Here is a 23,784-nt window from a genome sequence, read left to right on the forward strand (position 1 = left end):
TCAGTATGCGTATCGGTAGGGCTCTGCGCACCGCCCCTGCCCGAACGAGCCGGTTTGTGCGGATGCACACCGATAGCCAAAGTACCTTTGGACGGAGAACGATGGGAGAGGGTAATTGGGAGATTTCCTTTGCCGGAGAAGCAGCGCACACTACGGGTTCTGAAGGAATTCGAGCCTGGGTCACGTCAGCACAATGACAAGAAGGGGATGACTGTTGAATTGGGAAGTAGAGGACCCACATTGAGCCGTCTAAACCGAAGTCAACCACAGTAAAGGAAATCCGAAAACCAGTTTCTGGGATAGCTGAAATCTTGGTAGCATGCAACTTTGGGAATAAGTCATCCATTGCGGATGCAGCGGAAATCAAGAATGAATTACGTTTTCTATGTATGGGTATTATGAACAAGACCACTGAGTATGGCAGGTTTGATAAGGCTGGGGAATGTTTGCTATATGTTAAGCCCATCAAGGGATGGAACACATCACGGCCTCCCGTTTATAGCCATATGGAAGTCCTGGCCAGCCCGGTGATGGTCAGCGCAAGTGATGAGGTTACGAAGATTGTTATGTAACTGTAATCGGCTTCGCAGATGTCGTTCTTTTGTGTCCTCGATGCCTTTGTAGAGGCATTGGCGAAGGCCGTTGTCATCAATCTCCGGGACGTATTCTATCGCCTCCGCCGATAGAATGTGGGCCGGAATATGAAATATTCAGTAATCAACATAGTCAACACTGAAAAAATATGGCGGCTAATATGAAGACAAAGATACAGGTAAAGATTGCTAGTCGCAACGACTAGATGCATCGGGTAATCCATATAGCAAGATTTGTGACTTTAAGGATACAAGTTAATAATGGGCGGTCCCATCGAGACAATCGAAAAAGCGTACGTTAGGAAAAATGTAGTGATCGACAGTCATGACCTCGGTTCCATTATATGAGCCTAGGCCACAAAAGTCGATCTAGGTAAGTAGGTAGGACACTACGCGGTAATAGTAAAGGAGAAGTCCATCTGAGAAGAAGTTTCGAAGGGCTTTTCAGAGCAAGTTGAGTCGTAGTTGAGACGGCAGAGACCGCGAGACTGCAAGAGAGCGATGCAACGTGCCTGGTTGAAAGGAATGTTCTTGACTGCTTGATGAATCGATTTGCCAACTCAGTGAAGGAATTCATAAGGTCTCAAGCGCGGCTGTATACCTGACTAACATGCGGTGTTCAAACACCACGTTGCCAACCACAGCCACATCCTCAGTGAAGCTGGGCGACGCCAGGGCTTTTACTTTGATCATCAAGTTTCGCTCGATCAATGCCATATTCGCCAGGCGCGGCCTCAACATAAACTTGGGAGGCGTCAGAAAGTGCCTGAGATAGAAGCTCATCACATCGCTCAATGTAGAGAAAGAAGGCATAATATTTGAAGTGGATTATCAGAGGGTGGTGCAAAGCCACTACTTCTGGTAAATTGCAACATCCGCCACCATGCGAATCTTGTGAATGCCATCCTCAACCTTATGCCATTGCGACTGACTCAACTCATTCACGATGAAGTCGATTGCCTCGTCCCATTTGTCCTCGTCACGTTGCTGCCAACCACCAACAGGTGTGGCCAGAAATGTCCAGGCAATCGTAGCCCAGCGCTTCAGATCGGCGCCAAGATTCAACCATGCCGTCTTCTCCACGTACTTGACATCCTTCCAACCAGCATCCGTCGTCACCTGCTGAAGCCTTTCCTTCTTGTACCAGCTGTTGGTCAGGAATGGAGCCATCCGTTCTCCCGCTCCACGCGTCTTGTGGTGTGCGTTTTCCAACGCCAGGTGCCACGGCATCTCCTTCCACACAGCAACAGCGGCAGTTCCTCCGGACTGTAGGGTTCGTCGGATGTGCTTTGCAGCCGCAACACTATCGCTCAGCCCGACGAATACGAATGTCGACAAGGAGAGGTTGAAGGTGTTGTCTGGGAAGGTAAGGTTGCAAGCATCCATGTTTTCGATTTTGACAGGACAGGATGGGTTTTCAGCAAGTTTTGCCTGGAGCTGGGCTATAAACATGGGATTGACATCCGTAGCGTGTATTTGAATGTTCTCGGGCGGGTTGGAATTCATGACGGCCATGGTAACAGCACCGTAGCCGCAACCGTTGTCGTGAATGACAGACGATGGGACAATGGGTGGCAAGTCCTCGCGAAGCAGGTCCCGCGCAATGGTATCACTGACGTCGCCCTGGAGCTCCTGAAGAAGGGCGCCATCGAACTTGAGGGCCTGCTTCGGGATGAATGGGGTGGCCATGGTGGATAGTACTTGAGTGGATTGGATTGGACTTTCTGATGAAGAATGGCAGACAAGGCAAAGGGCAAGATTATCTCATGGAAGTGGTGTCCAGAATGTCCTTGATGAATATAGCTACGGCAAACTAAAGGGTTCCATCCTCAGCTTTAAATCCATCATCCCCCCCCCCTTGTGGATCCCGAGGCCTGCTGTGCGCGTAGCCTGTGCGCGTACCATGATATGCAAGGTACTTAAGTACATCCCACCTTTCTGCTTCTGGGTTAAATACACTCGCTTCGTCCGGAGGCCTCTCACTCATTGTTTTTCGGTGAACCACCTACTACCTATTTTTCTGAGTAGTTCCCATGCATTTATAAGTACCTTCTGAGTCAGCGCCAAGACATCTACTGGCTGTTTAACGTATGCGGAATAGAGGCGAAACCAGTTAAGGTATATGCCCCTCCTGGGGCTCCTTCTGCGGCTCCTTCTGGCCTTCAGGTATTCAGTTGGTACTTGAATGCGTACAGACGAGAAGGCCAGAAGGGGTGCCAGAAGGGCTTTGTATCTGAAGTCTCTGAAATTTGGAGAATTACAGTTAGGCTATAGGCTCTGTGCCTCAAAATCTTGTAGCTGGGTGTCTCACCGAAAAACGATGGGTGGGTGGACGCTGGCTCGCGGCGAGGGCCAGTAATGGTCGCTGCCACATCCAACTCCTCTCTGCTTGTTTCGTTCCTCCCCGAGGGTCATGTTGTTGCTGCTGCTGCTACTGCTTACACAAGATGCATAGTGGAAAATTCCTTTGACTCTCCATCCGTCCATGACCGACGGGAAGATACCACCTACAGCACTTACCTGGGTGCATTTATGTGTACCTACCTTCCATGGTGGGAGGCAGGTACATCGGTCATTTCCTTATGTCCTTGGGCAGATACCGAGGTGTCCGTGTTGGTTGCTCTTCGTTCGTCTTTTTGCGAAATTGCATTTCTCTCCTGTTGGTAGTACCAGCCTGTTGTTATCCTCTTTTTTTTTTTTTTTTTGGTTTTTTTTTTTTTCACTCTTCCCTCGCTTGTGCTCTCATTCTCGTTCTCTTGTGTTCCGGCATCGCGCTCTTCTCCGCCAAGCCTGCGTCGACAACTCTCCTCGTCAGTTGCTCAAGTGTTTCCACGACACCACACCACTATTACACCATGGCCAGCTCACCCGTCCCTGGAGATACCAGCTCCTCTCCCGGCGATGTTACCACCAAGGATGGACCATCTATAGCTGAGGAGACAGTCACGCCAGCTGCCACACCCGCCTCTGGGTCGCCACGGTTGGCCTTCTGGGTCATCATCAGCGTTCTATGCACCTGCAGCCTGGTCTCCTCCCTCGATGCCCTGATCATCACGACGGCACTGCCGTACATCACCAGTGCCATTGGAGGCCACGCGCAGTACGTGTGGGTTGCCAACAGCTTCGTGCTCGCCTCCACGGCCGTCCAGCCGCTCTACGCCCAGCTCTCTAACATTTTCGGCCGTCGCAACCCCATGCTCATAGCCATCACCCTCTTCACGCTGGGCAGCGGCATATGTGGCGGCGCCCGGAACATCGCCATGCTCATAGCCGGCCGCACCGTGCAGGGCCTGGGTTCGGCGGGCCTCTTTGTCCTCGCCGACCTGATCGTATGCGACCTGGTGCCGCTCCGGGACCGGGCCAAGTATATGGGGATCGTATCTCAACAGGCACCATCGGGACGACCCTGGGCCCCATCATCGGTGGCGCTATCGCCCAGGCCGACTGGCGCTGGTGCTTCTACATCAACCTGCCGCTCGCCATCCCGGCTCTGGCTACCATGGTGGTCTTCCTGCGTCTCAGGCACCAGCGCGAGCCCACGTGGAAGAACGCCGTGAAACGTGTCGATTTTCTCGGAGCCCTCATCTTCATCCCATCTATGACTGCCCTGCTGCTCGGTCTCGTCATGGGGGGCACTGTGTTCCCGTGGCATACATATCACATTATCGTCCCTATAGTGCTCGGCGTTGTCGGATGGGTTGTCTTCCACGTGCACCAGGCGTCTCCGATATGCAAGGAGCCCAGCGTGCCGCCACAGCTGTTCCAGAACCGCACCTCAGCCACGGGCTACGTCCTCACCTTCCTCTCGGCCCTCGTCCTTAACTGGGTTACGTATTTCCTCCCCTTCTACTTCATGGCGGTCAAACTGGAATCGCCGCTGATTGCCGGTGTCTATGTGCTGCCTTACAGCCTGTTCATGGTCCCATCCGCGATGGCTGCGGGAGTGCTCCTTTCGAAACTCGGGCAGTACAAACCACTCCACTGGGCGGGCTTTGCGCTCACGGCGATTGCGTGTGGCCTGCTCTCGATTCTTGATGCTGGTTCCTCCAAGGCCGCCTGGGTCTGCTTCCAGATCATTGTTGCCATCGGCCTGGGACTTATCTTGACCACAATCCTCCCCGCCATATGCGCGCCCCTCGGTGAGGAGTATGTCGCGACTGCCAATGGCACCTTTTCCTTCCTCAGAAGCTTCGGGTTTGTCTGGGGGATCACACTGCCTTCCATCATCTTCAACGACCGGTTCGACCACTTCGCTGGTCGTATCTCCGATGCAGGCGTCAGGTCGCAGTTGACGAATGGCGCGGCATATAGCTACGCAAGCTCGAGCTTGATCGGGTCGCTTACCGGAAGCCTCCGTAACGAGGTCATCTCCGTTTATACTGACGCTCTCAGAAGTGTATGGCTAGGTGCCGTGGGCTTTGCTGCCTTTGGCTTTTTTCTCGTCTTTGTCGAGAAGCACATCGCATTGCGAACGGATCTGGAGACCAATTTTGGCCTGGAAGAGAAACCTGCTGGTCAAAATGTTGCAAAGCAGGCTAAGGATGCTCAGACAATGTCAGATTCTGCCTAACCTATTCATCACATCACATAGTTTGGATTGGCCGTTGGTACATGTTGAGACGCAAAGTGGATTCTGAGGACATGTTTCCCTTCTTGTCACTATATCTTTCACTATAAATCAAGGAATGGCTACTTAGAACGAGCTAAAATGGCTTCTGACCCAAACCACCCAGTACCGCAAGATTGCACCCGTTGCTTCCAGCTCTTTCTTCATTTTTGGAATTATCCCATCCAAGTCTTCGGGGGATAATGCCGTAGGTACACCCCTCGCTACTTCCACCATCCCCTCGGTAGCGAGACAAAAGCTTGTCGTGCTTTTCTTTGCCAGTTCGATGTTTGGATTCAAGGCTCCCATCCGTACGTCAACGGCTTTCTCCTGAACTGCGACCAATCCATGCTGCTTGAAAATATTCTTCAAGTCGGCGGCATACGCGTCGCCTGGCGCCTTGTTCAAAATGCCTTTGATCAAACGCATGGATGCGCTCAGGGGATTTTCGGGCGCCGATTCAGGCCCCGTCAGATCTGAATCCACGAGCTGTATCCAGCCTCCCGGTTTGACCAACTCGACCAGGCCCGCCACAGCGGTGTGGAGCATATCTCCTGCAGCGAAGAGGCCCAAACGCTGATGGACCAAATCATAGCCACCCTTGTCGGCTGCCGGCCAAGGCTGCGTGTTGGACTGGATGCGGAGTTGCATCCCAGATGGCAGGGTCTCCTCGCTTGGAAAGTTGGCCTGTACTATATCCGTTCCCACTCGTAATCTCGGCGCACATCCTCCAGCCAGTAGCCTGGGCCAACGTTAGCCATAAGATTCATGGGGTGTGGTTGCACGATTTGAATTATTAAAATGAAATGGAGCCATTACCGTCAGCTGTTGCCGAATCCAGGATGCGAAGACCTGGACGCGACATGTCCACATTTGCAAAGATCAGGTGTCCGCCCATCGCATCTTTAATCACGTCGTGCTGCATCCGCAAGCGCTGCGTCTCGGACGGGTTGTCTTGAAGTACGTATTTCTCATTGCCGCTGCTGGATGAAAGCTGTGCCCCCTCCGCACCTGCCGGAGTAGCATTATGAGGATTGTTCATATTGGAAAGAGCGGCGCAGTGCATAGAGCCTGGGGTGGTGAGCAGCGCCTCTCGCCCCTCTTATGTATTCCTTCATCCTCCAGCTGACGGATTACGACACCAGGTGCGGGGTTTTCTAAATCCTTTCCTCCATCCTCCAGCTGGCGGACTATGTATTTAACGCGCCGGGTCGAATAGACTAGGCACGGCCCAGCGCACTAGCATAGGAAGGCATCTTCTAAGAATAAATAGTATTATAAATAATTATAAAATTATTATAAAAAGTCCTATATAGTAAACCTAACTAAATTAATTTTAAAAGATATATTATATATTATTTTTTAAAGACTTTAATTATTTATTTTTAGTTTAATAGTAAAATTAAAAATATATAAATAATTTAAATATTAATATTAATATTTTTAAAAATATTAAATTAAAGATTATAAATTTTATAAATTTTATTCTTTTTTAATATATATATATATATATTAAATTATATTAATTTAAAAAATTATTAAAAAAGTGATTTTAAATAAAACTTAATAATATTAATAAAAATAATATTATATATAATTTAATCCTCTTAAATATAAAGCTAAAAACTTATAATTATAATTTTTAACTAATTTTATTTAATTATTTTATTATATTATAACTTAATCTAACTTTATTTAAATTTCTCTTTAAATCTATTTAATATTTTTTTAAATAAATTAAATTTAAATTAAAACCCTTAAGTTTAAGTTTAAAATTCTTATAAATCTTAATATACTTTAAATTAAGCATAATCTCTTAACTTCTCTAAAAATATATTAACTATCTTAAATAATAATAACTTCTCTTTAAAATAAAAGTCTATCTTTATATAATTATAAGCTTAATTATTAATAACTATTTCTTCTTCTATAAAACTATTAAAACTATAAACCTAAATACTATATATAGTAATAGAGTATAGTTACCTTACCTAATTATCTCTTAGTTTATATAGTAAGCTAAGTAACTACTTTTAAGTAGTTTTACTTATAGAGCTAATAGTCTCTTAAATTTACTAGATAGGTATTTACTTATAGAGTAAAGTTAGAACCCTTAGGGAAATAATAGCTTTTATCTTCACCGATTTCAATTAACTTATATTCACCTAAATCACACAATAATATTATATATAATACTTAACAACATTAAAACTAACCTATAATTTATAATAACTTCAATCTTTAACAAACTAAGTACAACCTAGTATATTAATATAAGAAGGTATCTTCTAATAATAAATAATATTATAAATAATTATAAAGTTATTATAAAATCTTATATAATAAACTTAATTAAACTAATTTTTAAAAATATATTATATTTTATCCCTTTAAAATCTTAATTATTTATTTTTAACTTAATAATAAAATTAAAAAAATATAAATAATTTATATATAATTTAATTTATTTATTATATTATATATAAAAATAAATTTTAAAAGTTATTTATTATTATTATTATAGTTTATATTTTTCTTTTAAATATAAAGATAATAGATTTATAATTATAATTTAATTTAACTTTATTTAAACCTTTTTAAACTTATTTAATATTTTCTTTTAATTAAGTTAAAAGTTTAAGTATTTTAAGCTTAAATTTAAGATTTTTATAAATTTTAATTTACTTTAAATTAAACTTATAATTTCTTAACTTTTTTAAAAATATATTAATTATTTTAAAAATAAGAAATTCTCTTTAAAGTAAAGATCTACCTTTATATAATTATAAATCTAGTTATTAATAATTATTTCTTCTTTTATTTATAGATTATTAAAACTATAAACTTAAATATTATATATAATAATAAAGTATAGTTACCTTACCTAATTATCTTTTAATTTAATAGTATAATAAGTTAATTAACTACTTTTAAATAGTTTTACTTAATAGATATTTACTTAAGTAGAGTTAAAACTCTTAAAGGAAGAATAACTTTATTTTTACTTATTTTAACTAACTTATATTTATACTTAAGTTATATAATAATCTTATATATAATACTTAATAGTATTAAAATTAAATAGCTTATAGTTTATAATAACTTTAACTTTTAATAGATTAATTTATATTAAAGTTAATAATATTAACTTAAAATAATATAACTTTATCTATTAATATAAAAGATATCTTTTAATAATAGATAATATTATAGATATAATAGATTATAAAGTTTTATAAAAAGTTTTATATAATAAACTTAATTAAATTAATCTTTAAAAGATATATTATATTTTATCCTTTTAAAACTCTAACTATTTACTTTTAATTTAATAGTAGAATTAAAAAATATATAAATAGTTTATAGTTTATATTTTAAATTAAGGAATAACTTATTAAAATAAGGTAGAGGAGTTTCTAAACTTACACTATTTAATATTAAAAGACTATTATTTAATAAGGTCCTGTGTATTAATTGAGACCAACCTTAAAACTATCCTATAGTAACTTTGCTTCTTTAGGTATCTGGACAGTCGGGAAGTCAGTTTTCCGCGGGTGTCTTTTTTGTCCGCACGCGCAAGGCTCTCTCTTCGCAGATCGCCCCCAGGCTTCTGCCAATCTACACCCCCGTCATCCACACCAAGCTAAAGAGACTATTCGCCGAGCTTCTCACCATCAGCGAGGAAAGATTTGGTCAATGAAGAGTCTGGATAATAACTGTGGTCATACGGTTGTGATGCAGATGCCAATCGTGGTAAAAGAAGCTTTGCTCGGGGCATCCTTTGGGAAGGTGCTAGGTACTAGTAGTAGCTTATGAGAAATGTGGTCCAAACTGCCGTCCACTCAATCGCTGTACGGACATGTGATGTGTGAATGAGAGCGAAGCTCTGAGGCAGTAGGCAGCTACGGAGGCCCGTCTGCAAGGGAAAGGCTGTCGCAGCCTAGCTCATACCTCACACACACCCACTAACATATCGCCCGGTAGCGACGAGAGCCTCCCACACGCATATGCTCTCTCCTCACTGATATGGGATGCGGGTCATCATTGCCACTCTCCCATCGCGAGAGCCATGACTGCCTCCGCCAAAGCACGTCCGTCGAGCGCCATCGCGACTACTTGCCGTCCTTGGTCTCCTTCTTCCCAGGCCGCTTCAGCAATATCTCATCCACGATCCCCATCTCCTTCGCCTCGTGTGCCATCAGGTAGCGATCCCTCTCCATCATATCGTTGACAGTCTGGGCGTCGTACTTGTCAAACCCAAAGGACAGGTTGAGGTGGCGGCGCACGATGTCGTTGACCTGGGTGCGGATGCGCTGGATCTGGGTGGCGTAGATGACAATGTCGGAGGCCTGGCCCTTTGTGCCGCCCAGGGGCTGGTGGACCATGACGGAGCTGTGCGGCAGGGCGTAGCGCTTGCCGGCCTCGCCGCCCAGCAGCAGGATGGCGGCCATGGAGGCGGCGGCGCCGACGCAGACGGTGGACACGGGCGGCTGGATGTAGGACATGGTGTCGTAGATGGCCAGGCCGGAGCTGATCTCGCCGCCGGGCGAGTTGATGTACATGGTGATGGGCTTGTCGGGGGCGTCGGACTCGAGCCAGAGGAGCTGGGCCACGATGGCGGCGGAGACGGTGTCGTCTATGGGGCCGTTGAGGCAGACTATCCGTTCCTGGATTGGGGGGCAGTAGTTGTCAGCTGGGATGGGACATTCTCTTGCATGGTCGATGGCATGGGTGAGAGGGCTTGGAGCTGGCTGCGCACCTGTAGTAGCTTGGAGAAGATGTCGGCTGGTTCAAGTCCACGCGTCAGCAAGGGTCGTCGTCGAGCGAGCGAGGCGACGGCAAGGGGCGGGAGAGAGACGCACATGTCCTCCAGCCACCAGACTAAATGAATCAGCGGATGCCACGGGGGGATGCCGAGCTGGCTGGGGCGTGCTCAAGGCGTACTGTGACTTCTGTGATGTACGGCATTGGGATCGAGGCCGCGGGGCCCTGTCGGCTGGGCATCTGCGACAAGTTACGCCTCCGCGCAGCTGTGGGCGCAATACCCCTCAAGAGGCGCCATGCTGCCCGTTGGGTGTTCATGCCCGTTGAATGTGCCGTTTCGTAGCGCTGGACCACGTCGTGGAGGGTGGTGTCGTGGCCGAAAAGGGAGCGATTGATGCGGCTGACGAGGTCGGTAGCCAGAATGAGGAGGTGACGTCGGGTTCGGAGCCGCGGCGGGCAGCTCACCCATGCACAGGAGCTCCACCCAACTCTCCTTACCCGCGCCCGGCACCGATCTTTTAGTCCCCAAGCACAATCTTATCCATCGCAGACATCCATCTCATTCAACACCCACCCGGAGAACCAACCAGCTTGCCACGCCTCGAGTTGCAGGTCGGCCTCGAAGCAAGATTGCACTGCTCCACCACTTTGGAGCAATGAGAGGCTGTATTAGACTGCATCGCAGTCTTGGCCTGGCTGGACTCGACCTCTCCCGTCCCACAGCACAATTTTACTCCACAAAGCGTGCATCCGCTGATGCAAAGCCAGCGTCTCGAAAGAGAACGCCGCCCAGGGAGGCCTCGGGGAAGCCATATGCAAAGTCAACCAAGGCATTGCGCGGGAGCAGGCTGGACCGGGTGCCAGACGACAATGAGCTCGGCTATGACCAGTGGGCCTGGTCCGAGGTGAACCTCGACGACAAGACCATCCAGACGCCAGCGGGAAACCTCCCCATTTCACCACTTCTAGACCCGGCATGGCGGGAGGCCAGACAACGAAAAAAGACAAAGGCAACCCCAGACAAGAAATCCCATAACCGCTTCCAGCGGCAGCTGCGCCAGAATCCCTATGGTATGTGGTGAAGTTAGATTTTCATGTGTCTATCTCTCCTTTTCTTCTTGGCGCGATCTGGTTGCTGGTCATGCGGCTGACCAACCGCAGCCCAACTGCTGGCCACTCCTGTCCGATTGTGCTCTGCCACCCGGACACACCTGCCCAAGGCCATGCTGCAGGCTTTTGGTGTGGTCAGGCATCCCGAGACAAACCAAGTCTGGTGGCTCCCTGAGGGTCTGGACGCGCCGCGCAAGCCCTCGAGCAAGATGCCTGACGAAGCTGAAGAGACTGACGAGCCTTCACCAGAAGTTCCCGAGGATGGGCCTAGGGACAGATCAACTGGGACCCACAACAAAAATGGCCCAGCTGGCTCCTCTGACAAGCAGGCTGCGTATTCTTACCCGATGAATGCGCTCGGGCGTCAGGACCTAATAAAAGGCTTCTCCACGCCGGGCAACTTGTACTTCTCGGGTCATAAGAGAATAGCCGGCATGCCCAGCGCACCGCCCCAGGCCAAATCTGCCGTCTGGCGTGTGGATATGGACGGGGTGATTCTCGACCAGAGACGCCGGCAGATCATGGAGGATCTCCTCCACCTTTGCACACTCTGCGAGGAAAACGGCAGGAGATACATCATCAGGATCACTGACGCCAAGTACTCCGCTACTTACGTCCACCGCGCCGCCTTTCTCTGGCTGGGAGAGGACACCGCGTCAGGGTCTCAACAGAACGACCAGGGGCTCGACGGCAAGGCAGACAAGGCAGAGGTTGACCCTGAACAATACGCAACCCTTGACATTGACGGCGACCCAACCACCACACGTCCTGTGTACAACTTGCCAAGACTTCTGGGCCCGGCTAATGTCGCTCGATTACGAACAGAATCCAGCCTGCTCAGGGATGGGTCGCTTTTCTTGCTGAGGAGCCAGCGGAGCGGTCCTGTGAATAAGAAGCTGTGGAGTCTCCAGGGGTACATGGCCACTTACAGTTAGCTGCGACAATCGTCTGCTAGCTGGATAGATCTATCGGGGAACATACTTGACAGCGAAAGCCGGCCATGGTGAAACCAGCCGGAAAATCGCAGGGTGCTCAAGGATGCTCTCCGTCCCTCTTACTTTTCCTGGCCAGGCAGCCGTCCGATCCGAGGCTGATGCTTGCACCCGCCCCGCCCCGCGTGGCCTGATATGCATGATCCTACCTAGGTATGGCCATGCGGCAGACCACATTTAAATCTGATCAACCCGCCTGTCAGACTCGTTCCTGGCACTTTCACCTCAATCGCGGCTTCAATCATGACAGTCCCAAAACCAGTCATTGTCTTCGTGCCCGGCGCCTTCAGCCGGCCCTCCGACTTCGATCTCGTCTCAGGCCCGTTACGCGAGGCTGGCTATGAAGTCCACGTCGTCCACCACCCCTCGTCGCCCGACGTCCTCGTCCGGCCGACGCCTAGTATGTACGACGACGCAGAGAACATCCACCGCCTGGTGGAAAAGCTAGCCGACGAGGGCAAGGACATCATCATAGTCATGCACTCCTACGGCGGTCTCCCGGGAACACAAGCCTGTGAGGGCCTGAGCCGCCGCGAGCGGCGGAAAGCTGCCAAGCCGGGCGGCATCGTGCGTCTCCTCTACGTCGGGGCCGCAATCGCGCCGGTGGGCGCGTCGATGGCTGGGGTCCTGCGCACTACGATGCCGCTGCCTTCGGTCGAGGCTGCCGATGGAAAGCCGTCCCTATGGACGTCGGTCACCATTGCTATGGGGGGCCTGATCCCCTTGTCGTGGACGGCGTGGCTGTTCTCACACTCCTCACTGGCTGCGTCCGTAGAAGGACTCTGGGCATATAACCGCAACCCGGAGATCTTCACCGACTGGCTGCTCGCCGACATGCCGCGGGAGGAAGCCCTGGGGTATGCCTCGATGTCTTCCTCGGTCGCGCAGTCTGTCAAGTCCACTGTGACCCCCCTCACCTACGCTGGGTACAAGCACATCCCGTGCTCGTACTTTCTTACGCGGCTGGATCGTGTCAACCCCCCCGAGGCTCAGCGAGGGTTCATCGAGCTTGTGGAGAAGGAAAGCGGGGCTCGGGTTGACGTCCATGAGTACGAGGTGGGACATTGTCCTCAGCTGACCCGACCGCTCTGCGAGGTTGAGTGTGTGAGGCGGGTGGCTGAGAATATATAGGGTGTTATTTATTCACCGAGGTCATTACATCCCAATTCTTAGGCCTTGCCTTCGGGTCTATTATCCTCACGAGGGCCTGGACCGCGAGATGAGAGGAGAACAGCATGTTGAGACGAGCCTGGCTAGTTTTTGATAGCGAGTCAACTCCCTCGCAACGTTGAATCCCAGCCCTAACTTGAACATCATGTTCCTACCACCTGCGTTATTATTGGCAGCACATGCCCAATTCTGGAACCATTGCAGTAATTAATTATAGAGGCAGCACACAGAGACCCGACGTAAGGATAACGTGCAGCCCGCCATCCCAACCCCGCGTGCAAAGAAGCCCCCCCCCAAAAAAAAATATTGAAGAGAAAAAACAAAACAGGAAACCCCAAAATTGCCAAAATCCAAACTAGCACTTGTGCTTGCCCATAGAAATCAGGCCCGGCCCCACATACGCGCAGCAGAGGTCCTTCTCCCTCTGGGCGTGCGGCGACGCCTGCCACATGGCGTCGATGACACACCCCGAGTACCGGGGCGCGATAGCCCAGAAGGTCAGCACGACCCCGGAGCCCCAGTGCATGCACTCCCACTGCTCGATGGACCCGCAGTGGCCGCGCAGGTTGTCGAGGGCGCCCTTGCCGCACCCGTCGGCCTCCTGGCCCCACCCGTCGAGCCACAGGCCGTACCGGCCCGCGAGCATCACGTCGGACCCGGTGAAGCAGAGCGAGAGGCGGCCTTTTGCCCAGCGCTTTTCGGCCCCCGCGGCGGTGTCGTCGGTGGTGTCGGTGTCGTTGGGGGGGAGGAGGCGGTCGAGCTCCTCGCTGTAGAGCCGTGCGAACTCGCCGTCGTCCAGGGTGAGGGTCGGCTCCGGGGGGCAGTCGGTCGCGCTCGCGAAGGTCGTCACCGTCATCGTGTCCGGGATCACGGTCGGGGCGCCGGCCCCGCCTCGCAGGCCGCCGTACTGGTTCTCGGCCATGAGGCTCGCGGCGGCGGACGCTGCTTCTGACACGTCGGCGGCTGTGGCGAGGGCTCTGGCTATCGCGAGGGGGGTGGTGTCTCCGAGCGCGCCGCCGCCGCCCATGCAGGCCTGCTCTGTCACGGTGGCGGTGGCGGCTGCGGTGGTCGGGTCTCCTGCCTGGTCGGCCGCCGTGGCCATCGTGGCGATGGCCAGGAAGACGAGGAGTTTCTGGATTGCGGTTTTCATTTTCTTTTCTCCGTGACTGTGGATGATGGGTTGACTTCCAGGCTTCCGAGGTTGTTTTGGGAGGCCGGAAAGAAAGTATGTCTCTGCGAACGGTTTGAAAACAGGTCAGGGCTTCTGTTCCCGTGGCAGGAGAACTAACGCAGGCAGAAAGCGGGATTCGTCTTTTAATTGGGTGTGGTTGGGTGTTGGCCAGCACGTTGGTAATCCTACCAAAGAAAGAGCGAAGGAGTCATTGTGTCAGCTGGAGAGTCCTGGGGTTAAATAATGGTGATGCTGGCAGCCTGGAGCATTGAGGTGACTCAATACAGACATCTGGTCTGGGACTCTCTCAAGATCACTCTACTCCAGCATTTGGGTTACATTGTGAATCTGTGACAATACGTCCTTGCAGACAATTTTTGTGGAGTCGAGTTTTCAAGAATAGATTATTACATGTCGCTCACAGCCTCGGTTCCATCAAATAGCCGCCAACCAAGCCAACTTGCAGCCAACAGAGGCATCTACACCCCAGCAACCAATCACATTCACTTGCTTATCAGACCAGGGCATGGAACTGTTGCATCTATCAGGGCGCGGGCGTGTATTCAAAGCAAGGGTCCATTTAGAATGAATCGTCTCATCGTTGACCAAGCAGCTTCGTATGAGAAGGATGCCCTCTAATTTCTTTCACAGTGCTGGCGTTGCCGACCTTTGCCAATAGCTACCAGGGTTCAAGGCGTCCATTGATAGGGGCTTGACACACCTATGTAACTACACATCTGCACAGCGAAGTATACGGCATAGTGTTGAGACTGACATGAAAACAAAAAAAGGTAAATCTCGACTTGAAATCTAACATGAGGAAATGCTCCTTTAAGACCGTCATTGTCTCCGTCTTCGTGTGGTTCTCGGTTACTACCGTGATCTACAACGAACGAGCTCCACGCCAATCCGCGTACGTACGAGGCGGGAGCCTGTATTCAGCTGCGCACTGAGCAGACTGCTAGTCAAGTCGACCGCGTGCAAGCGCCGCGGGTGGCTTAGAATTTGTTGGTGTGGCTTTGACTGAGGCCGTCTTGTTATTGGTGCAAATATCATGGTGGCTGTGCCAAGGCACTCTCTCCTGTTGATGGGGTTTGTAAGAAGTGCAACTACCGGCTTATTCTACTTCGGTTATCGATATACACAGCCTCAATTGCGGCCAAAGGGCAGGTCACATTGACACCTGCGGTAATCTGTTGTCGCGATCTTGAAAGAGTACCAGTCCTGAAGGGGACCGGGCATCTTCCACAGCTCCTATTGAAAGGTCCGGCATTCAACGAGCCCACACTGTGAGAATCATTCAAAGATGCCCGATGAAACCGTGTCAGATCAGCTCTCCGCGCAGGGAGACACCCGCTCAACGCAACCTCCAGCAACGCATTTCCCAGCGCCGCTCCTACCACTTTCAATCTCATCGCGTCCGGTGGAACAACAGCCTCCCAAGACCTGCACCCGGTGCCGAAAGCGCCTGTGGGGCCAACGCCTTGACACAGCGGTCAAGGTCTTCGGCATCCTGGCCTTCCTGCTGTCGTGTGCGGCGCTGTGCCCCAGCATCTGCGGCCAGGAGGACACACACAGGGCGACGCAGTTGGCTGAGTGGGCGGCGCTAAAGGACTTCATTGAGTACTGCGAGAGCGTAGGTCCTGAGTCCTACTTCCCATTTTCTAGCCTCTATGATCACCCTCATCCGGGCGAAGATGCTAATTGGGCTCGACATCACAGCACGGTTGGCAGAGCGATGGATGTGATGGAGTTAGGAATGTGACTTTGCCTCGCCCGCCTGAAGGCCATGGGCATTTGCGGCGTTTCTTTGAAGGCGGCAAACGGATTTCAGTTCCATGATATATCCGAGTCACGGTCTTTCAGTTCTTGTATCAAGTGAGGAATGAGACTGTATTCAAATGTTGCAAGTGCAAACGCTGAGCAACGAATGTTTCAAGTGACTTTTTTGACCGTAAATTATTCACACTGATCGTTCCATATCATGCCCTAGGGCACTTTCGAGGGTGAGATTTGCCAATGGTATTGGTTCACCTGATCATGCAATTGTAACGTAATTGAGACGGAATTGCTCAAAGACATCCTGCGGGCGAATGACCCACCTTCCGAAGATGAACTGTTGAAACGTATGGTGGACATTTGTTGAGAAGGGTGACACGTTAGCTTTTGCACCTCTCTCATTATCTCTGTTATCAGACAGAATCCATGCGAGGCGAACAGCCTACCGTGGAGACATAGATGTCTCGTTGGTTCGCAAGATCCAGCAGCTCTCACACCCTATCCTCGTGGAAGCGAGAGAACGAGCCTCCCGCTAACCTCAGGCCATCGACGTGGCAAACCGACCTGACAGCCAATAATTTATGTAAGTGCCCCGAGGACCTTCTTGAATAGCGCATATTTTAGACATTCGTAAGAAAAGACAGCGACATTTTGCGTACCTCGCTATCTGACGAATAATTCTCTTAGGATGCCGAGCATCAGGGTTCCCGGATCTCATTCACACGATATTTTGGCTTTGGGTTTCAAGACATAGTGCTCATTGTATCCGACGAAGTCTAGAGCTCTAAACACCCTGGGATTTTGACATCTGGAATATGAGGCCTTGACTGGATGGTAGTCTATCCAGTGAGTGATCAAAAGTAACTTCTACATCTATCCCATTACCTACCACTGCCTCCCAAGATATTGTTCCGTTTGAAACAAAAACAGACACATGCAACAGAAAGTGGGCAAGGAACTACAGCCAGTCAGAAGGAGGTGGCAGTATGGGCCTGGAGCGGCAATGCGGAAGTAGCAGCCATCGCCGCTGCCGTCAACTGGTGCTGGGTAAACACCTACCACCAGGGAGATGACGGACTGTGTCTCTGCCATTCTACGATCCTAAACACACACACGCACACAAAGTGGTCCATTCTGTATTTCATTCTGAATTCAACAGTTTTGAGCGTTTTTTGCGGCCGCCATCTTAAAGCCCCGACAATAGCAAGGCAACTGATCAACTCGAGCATCATGGTAAAGGGATCCCTACGGCCTGCACGTTCACAGAACTTGAAGGAGAGAACCCGCAGCCGATCTAATATACCGATCACGGTACGTCATTTGATCTCCACAGCTACACATTTGCTCCCATGTATTTCCAACGCGGCACGAGCTCAACTGACCCTGCCATGCAGCCTCGAGAGGGCCACAGCAGGTGGACCAAGGCGGAGCGCGAGTACCTGGTGTCCGAGCGCATGAAAGATCCGCCTACCCCTTGGGATGACATTGTCAGGGTTGGTCACTTCTTTTCTTTCTCATCCCATCTTCTTGGAGAGACCTCGCTCCCTCCGGTATCCGGTATTCAGCGACTGGGTAAGGTGTGACAATCTCTGAAAAAGAACATTGATGGTAGAGATTCAAAGTCGACGGCTATGTGCGACACAACGTGTCTAACTGCCAGGAGGCGTGGGAAAAACACATCAGAGACTCCCAGCCCGTCAGGAGCTCTCCACGTCTCAACCGCCTGAAGGAGAAAGTCGACAAGGCCAAGTCTGAGTCTGTCGAGGCCAAGCCTGAGCCTGTCGAGGATGAGCCCAAGCCTGTGAAAGACGGGACTGATCCTGTCAAGCTTGTCAAAGAGTCAGAGTCTCCCAAGAAGGGCAAGCGTGCCGTCGAGGAGGATGACGACGGAGACTCCGAGCCTGCTTCGCCTGCAAAAAAGGCCCGGTCTGTCAGCAAGTCCAAGGCTGTATGAAAGTCCGAGGCTGCCATCAACCGGGCAAAGGACCACGACTCCTGATCACGGCTACTTTGGTCAAGCCATCCAGGAGCATATAAGTATGGCTGCATTAGCCGCTTCCTCGCCCCATTCGAGTTCAGTTGAAAAGGAGTTCTTGTCTTTGTTGGGCCAAAAGGAGGTTGATGGAAAGTGTTTACTCTTGCAGAGGAAACATGGATTGTTGGAAGACGCATAAGACCACATGGTAAGACGGAAATCACTGATAAGAGTCAGGCATAAGAGAATCACAATCCCACACTCAGAATACAAAATCAAGCCGATAACACTACACAATCTTGGCATGTGCCTCAAATGGGGTTGTAGGACTCCCGAGGTCGGAGTACTTGACGCCAACTCCAAGCAGGGTGGCATGCAGGGTCACATACACTCGACAATAACAGCCGAAATCCCCGCAGGGGTTACCCATTGCCGCTCCACTCCATTTCCCAGCATCTCTCAACATCCACACCGGCCGATAATATAATATTAGTGTTATAGGTTAGTTATACTAATATATATCTTACCCCATACCCACATATTAGAATACTAGAATTTATAAGGAATCTAATATTTAAAAGTATAGATAATTAAGTTATTAATTAAAAGAATTAACTATTAAAGGGTACCTATAGAAGTATAGTTTTAATTACTTATAGAGCCTATTTATATAATTAATTATAAATTTATATTATTTCTTTTTTTAAATAAACTATCCTTAATCTATTTATATAAATTATATCTTTTAATAATACTAATTAGAATACTTTTAAAATTTTATTTCTTTTAATTTATTAAATTTACTTTTATTAATTAAATTAAAATAATATAATAATAATATACTTTAAGGTTTAAATTTTAATTTAAATTAATTTAAAAGATTATTAAAATAAAAATATAAAGTATTTATATTTTAATAGAGATTTAGTTTTATTATAATAGAGAGTTTTAAGTTTAAATTTTAATTTAAATAATTTTTTTATTTTTTAAATTACTTTTATTTTAATTTAAAGCTTAATTATTAAATTTAATTAAATTATTTAAATTTAAAAGTTTTATATAATTAATAAAATATTAATAGATAAATAATAATAATTAATAATAGTTAATAAAACTTATTAATTAAAATAGTTATTTAATTTATTTTTAATTATATTAATTTAGTAATTTATCTTTTATTTCTTTTAAATATTATTTTATTAATATATTATAAACTTTTATAGAATATTTATTACTAATATATATTAAAAAAGGTTTATATTATTATATTTATTTTAAAAAATTTTATTAAAGTTTTAAAGAATATAAATATTTTTAATATAATAAATAATAATTATTTATAAGTTATTATAAAAGAGTTTATATTTATATATTTATTAATATATTTATAATATTTAATTATTTAAAGTAAAATATAAAAAAGTTTTATTTTTAAAAAAGATATAAATTTAATTTTTAATATTTTGCTTAATTATATAATTCTTATAATTAATACTTTATAATTAATTATTAATTATTTTATAAAACTTTTTTATTTTATAAATTTTTTATATAAGTAATATATAATTTATAAATTAAAAAATATTATTTTAAAAGAAAGTAAAGGTTATAATTATAAAACTTTAATATATAATTATATAGTATAATTATTTATTAAATTAAAACTTAAATATTATAATTAAAGTTAATTAATTATTTATAAAGAATTATTTTTTAAATTATTATTTATTTTTAATTTTATTATTTTTTTAATTTATTAAATATAATTAAGTATAAATAAAAACTATAATAATAATATTAATTTATAATAGCTTTATTTATAAAATAATTTATATTATTTAAAATTTATTTTTAAAGCTTTAAAGATATTAATAATTTTTATTAATATAAATATAGTTTTATAAGTTATATTAAATATAATTTTAACTTTAATTTAATTAATAATATATTTAATTATTATAAAATAAAATTTTATTTATAAATATAAAGTTAATTATTTAATAAGTTAAAGGTATTAATAGTATAATTAAATTAAAGTTAGAAAGTATTAAATAAAAGATTTTATTAATTAATATTTTTATATTTTATAATTATTTATTATATAATAAAGGTAATCTTTAAATATTAATATTTTTAAATATTTTATAAAGAGTATTTTTAATTATAGTATAATTATAATTAAAATAAAGTTTTTAATAATTATTAATAAGTTATTAAATTTAAAAATTAAAAGGAGGAGAGTTACTAAAGGAGTAACTTTTATTTTATAAAAGGGTCTTTTAAAGAGTATTAATAAAACTAAATTTTATATAAGTAATTATTTAAAAATAAAATATTTCTTTATTTATTTAAATTAAATAACTTTAAAAATTAATTTTTATAAAGATATTTATAAACTATTTATAGATTTATTTTATTAAGTTAATATAGTTTATAGATTTATTTTAATAAATTCTTTCTCTTTTTTATTTAAAAATAGAAAGTAATATTTTAAAACTATATTTTTAAGTAAATAAAATAAATAATTTATAAAAATATTAATTTTTAATATAATATATAATATAGATTCTATAATATTTTATAATATTTAAAAGTATATAATTTAAAGAGGTTAATTTATTTTAATATTAATAATTTTAAGAATTTATAATTTATTAAAATTATAATTTTAATATTTTAAATTTAATAGAATTAATATTATAAAGTTAATAGAATTTTAAATAGTTTTTATTTTTAAATAGAGTATTATATTTATATATTAATAAACTTTTAAAAAGTATAAAATTAAATATAAAATAGATTTTTAATTATAAAATAAAATTATAAAAATAATATTAATATAATATTTATTTATATTAAACTTAATTATAAAGAGTAATTATTAGTTAAAAGTTTTTATAATTAAAAGTTAATAATAATATTTTTAATTTTATATTATTATTTTTATACTTTTTTAAAAATATAATAACTTAATTTTTAAAGTTATTAATATAGTTTATAAAAGTATTAATTTATTTAAAATAGTTATTTATTAAATTATAAAGATATTTAATAGTATTAATAAAGTTATAAATTTTAATTATAATTATTAATATAAAATAGTTATAAATAATAATAACTTTTATTAAATTAATAATAATATTATTTTTAAAATAAAAAATTAAAAACTCTTTATTTAATAAATAAATTAATTTTAAATATATTTAAAATAAAATTATAAATTATTAATTAAGTAAATATAATTAATATATATTTATAAAGTTATTTTATAATATTTATTTAAATAATAATATTATTTATTAAATTATATATAAACTTATAAAGTTTATAAAAACTTTTAATAAGTTTTAAAATATAATTAAAATATTATAAAACTAAATAATATTATTAATTACTTATATAAATTAAATAATATAATAAAAGTAGTTTTTTATAATTTTAAAATTTAATTAAATATATTAAAATTATTTTTAAATTTATAAAGATATATTATTTATAATTTATTATATATTAAATTTAATTTATAATATTAAATATAAAATATATATATTTTTAATATAATTATTTAATTAATAATAATTATAATAAAAATATTAAATAGTTTATTTAAGTTAAGTTTTTATATATAATTATAAACTTTTTAAATATAAAATAAAAGGGTAAAATTAAAGATTTTTACTTTTATAGATAAATATACCTTTATAAATTTTAATAAAATTATATATAATTTACTTTTATAAAAATTAAATTATTTAAAAAGAAATAAAAGGTTTATAATTATTTATATTAATATAATAAATAATTTTTAATAAAATATTTATATAATATTATTTTTATTAAATAAACTAAAAACTTTAAAGTATATTTTTAATATAAATAATAACTTAAGGATTATTTATAAAAGTATTTAAATACTATTTTAAAGGTAGAAAGAAGAGTTTTAATATTTAAAATATAATTTTATAATTAAAAGCTTTAATTTATATATTTTAAAAATATTAATTTAAATTAATTAAAAATAAATAAATAAAATGTTTTATTTTATATATAGTATATTATTTATTAATAAAAATTATTCTTTTAAAAATAAGTTTATTTAAAAATATATTATTAAAAACTACTTTATAAAAATTATAAAATTCTTTAAAAGTTTATTAATTATAATAAATTTTATAATAATAAAAATATTTTTATAATTAAAAATTAATATTATTAATATTATTTATTTATATAAAATTTATAAAAGTATAATTTAAACTTTATTATTAAGAATTTAAAGTAATAATAAATTTAAAAGTTATAATTAAAAAAGTATAAAATTATAATTATTAATAAGTTAAATATAAAAAGATTATAAAGTATTTTTATATTTTTATAAAGTAGTTTATTATAAAAAATAAAGAATTATTAATATTTACTTTTATATAAAAGTATTTTAATAATTTTAATTTTTAAATAAATATTATTAAAGATTTTCTTTAAAAGGTTTTTAATTTTATTATTATTTTTATATAAAAGTAAAGTTATAATATTCCTTTTTTATTTAAAGTTATTTTTAATAAAATAAACTTAAATATTTCTTTTTAAAATTTACTTTAAAATAACTTTAACTAATTATTTTATTATACTAATTTATAATTATATTATATAATTAATTAAATAAATTAAGTTATTTATTATTATAAAGAACTCCTTTAAGGGTAATATTTTAATTAATTAATAAATTATAAATATTTTTAAAGAAAATAAATTTAACTTTATAATTTTTTATTTAATAATTTTATTTATTATAATTAAAATAAATATTATTTTTTTAAATTATAGTAATATAGGATTATTATTTATTATTTATATATTATAAGTTAAATCTTTAAAAATAAAGTAAATAATTTATTTATTAATTTATAAATTAAAATTATTAATTATATTAATATAATATTAATTAATTTAAGTTATATAATTTTAACTTTTAATAATACTTTAATTAATTTTATATAATAAAAGAATAATTATATTATAAAGTTAAACTATTATTTTAAAAGTAATAAAAATCTTTTATTTAATTACTTTATTAATATAAACTTTAATATATTTAATATATTTTTTATAATTATTATAGTTATTAATTAAAATAATTTATTAATAATTTTAATATAAATATTTAATTAATTAATAAAGATTTTCTTAAATAAAATAATATAAATTATTATAAATTACTACTATAAAAGTAAAAGCTTAAAGAAAGTATTTTAAAAATATTAAATAAAGTTAATATATAATTATTTTTATAAAATAAAAAATTAAAAGAGTATAACTTAAAAATAAAAGGTATTATATTAATTTAAAATCTATATAATTATTTTTATAAAAATAAATTAATTTAATTTATTAATAAATATTTATTTAATAAGATTATTAAAGTTATTTAATAGTTTTATAAAAATTTTATTTAATTATAATTTATAAAGATTATAAAATATAAAGTTAAACTTATATTTTTAAATTTATTAAGAATAAAAGTATTTATAATATTAAATTAAAGGTTTTTAAAAGGAAACCTTTTATATTAAAAGGCTTTAAGAGAGTTAAATTTATTAAATAGAATTATTATAAAAAAACCTTTT

At 40.4% G+C, this 23,784-nt stretch overlaps 9 protein-coding genes across 9 annotated transcripts; 5 read left to right on the forward strand and 4 right to left on the reverse strand.

Annotated features, from left to right (window-relative positions):
• Positions 1-1,445: 1,445 nt before the first annotated feature.
• KVR01_009305 (uncharacterized protein) lies at positions 1,446-2,282 on the reverse strand (the record flags this gene model as incomplete). The annotated part of the gene is made up of 2 exons (XM_044793623.1): positions 1,446-2,024; positions 2,055-2,282. 2 exons carry the CDS (start codon positions 2,280-2,282, stop codon positions 1,446-1,448), a joined length of 807 nt encoding a protein of 268 aa, XP_044641807.1.
• Positions 2,283-3,448: 1,166 nt separating this feature from the next.
• On the forward strand, positions 3,449-5,163 carry KVR01_008976 (uncharacterized protein; the record flags this gene model as incomplete). Its single annotated transcript, XM_044794407.1, has 2 exons — positions 3,449-3,970; positions 4,033-5,163. 2 exons carry the CDS (start codon positions 3,449-3,451, stop codon positions 5,161-5,163), a joined length of 1,653 nt encoding a protein of 550 aa, XP_044641478.1.
• A 123-nt stretch (positions 5,164-5,286) lies between these two features.
• On the reverse strand, positions 5,287-6,252 carry KVR01_009169 (uncharacterized protein; the record flags this gene model as incomplete). Its single annotated transcript, XM_044784304.1, has 2 exons — positions 6,019-6,252; positions 5,287-5,941 (listed from the first exon to the last, which is right to left on the reverse strand). Exon 2 carries the CDS (start codon positions 5,848-5,850, stop codon positions 5,287-5,289), a length of 564 nt encoding a protein of 187 aa, XP_044641671.1. The 5' UTR covers positions 5,851-5,941; positions 6,019-6,252.
• A 2,455-nt stretch (positions 6,253-8,707) lies between these two features.
• Positions 8,708-10,434, reverse strand: KVR01_009032 (uncharacterized protein). The gene is made up of 4 exons (XM_044792511.1): positions 10,144-10,434; positions 10,062-10,080; positions 9,959-9,984; positions 8,708-9,866 (listed from the first exon to the last, which is right to left on the reverse strand). Exons 1-4 carry the CDS (start codon positions 10,279-10,281, stop codon positions 9,312-9,314), a joined length of 738 nt encoding a protein of 245 aa, XP_044641534.1. The 5' UTR covers positions 10,282-10,434; the 3' UTR covers positions 8,708-9,311.
• A 185-nt stretch (positions 10,435-10,619) lies between these two features.
• KVR01_008886 (uncharacterized protein) lies at positions 10,620-12,008 on the forward strand (the record flags this gene model as incomplete). The annotated part of the gene is made up of 2 exons (XM_044794226.1): positions 10,620-11,034; positions 11,125-12,008. 2 exons carry the CDS (start codon positions 10,620-10,622, stop codon positions 12,006-12,008), a joined length of 1,299 nt encoding a protein of 432 aa, XP_044641388.1.
• A 300-nt stretch (positions 12,009-12,308) lies between these two features.
• Positions 12,309-13,196, forward strand: KVR01_009449 (uncharacterized protein; the record flags this gene model as incomplete). The annotated part of the gene is made up of 1 exon (XM_044788103.1): positions 12,309-13,196. One exon carries the CDS (start codon positions 12,309-12,311, stop codon positions 13,194-13,196), a length of 888 nt encoding a protein of 295 aa, XP_044641951.1.
• A 394-nt stretch (positions 13,197-13,590) lies between these two features.
• On the reverse strand, positions 13,591-14,385 carry KVR01_009618 (uncharacterized protein; the record flags this gene model as incomplete). The annotated part of the gene is made up of 1 exon (XM_044787976.1): positions 13,591-14,385. The coding sequence occupies one exon, from the start codon at positions 14,383-14,385 to the stop codon at positions 13,591-13,593; it is 795 nt and encodes a 264-aa protein (XP_044642120.1).
• Positions 14,386-15,506: 1,121 nt separating this feature from the next.
• On the forward strand, positions 15,507-16,459 carry KVR01_009175 (uncharacterized protein). The gene is made up of 2 exons (XM_044791974.1): positions 15,507-16,042; positions 16,129-16,459. Exons 1-2 carry the CDS (start codon positions 15,713-15,715, stop codon positions 16,246-16,248), a joined length of 450 nt encoding a protein of 149 aa, XP_044641677.1. The 5' UTR covers positions 15,507-15,712; the 3' UTR covers positions 16,249-16,459.
• Positions 16,460-17,415: 956 nt separating this feature from the next.
• Positions 17,416-18,139, forward strand: KVR01_009556 (uncharacterized protein; the record flags this gene model as incomplete). The annotated part of the gene is made up of 3 exons (XM_044791230.1): positions 17,416-17,496; positions 17,580-17,762; positions 17,798-18,139. The coding sequence occupies 3 exons, from the start codon at positions 17,416-17,418 to the stop codon at positions 18,137-18,139; spliced, it is 606 nt and encodes a 201-aa protein (XP_044642058.1).
• Between the last annotated feature and the right edge of the window lie 5,645 nt (positions 18,140-23,784).

Source organism: Diaporthe batatas (genome assembly GCF_019321695.1).
Source record: "Diaporthe batatas strain CRI 302-4 chromosome Unknown Contig00011, whole genome shotgun sequence".
Taxonomy (NCBI): Eukaryota; Fungi; Ascomycota; class Sordariomycetes; order Diaporthales; family Diaporthaceae; genus Diaporthe; species Diaporthe batatas.

What these genes read in the sequence shown, in the direction of transcription:
- KVR01_009175 (XM_044791974.1), top strand. Translation starts at nt 15,713, where the DNA reads ATGCCCGATGAAACCGTGTCAGATCAGCTCTCCGCGCAGGGAGACACC. An exon ending in TCATTGAGTACTGCGAGAGC is followed by an intron (nt 16,043 to 16,128) that starts GTAGGTCCTGAG and finishes TCGACATCACAG; the next exon opens with CACGGTTGGCAGAGCGATGG.
- KVR01_009032 (XM_044792511.1), bottom strand. Translation starts at nt 10,281, where the DNA reads ATGAACACCCAACGGGCAGCATGGCGCCTCTTGAGGGGTATTGCGCCC. An exon ending in TCTTCTCCAAGCTACTACAG is followed by an intron (nt 9,867 to 9,958) that starts GTGCGCAGCCAG and finishes CCCCCAATCCAG; the next exon opens with GAACGGATAGTCTGCCTCAA.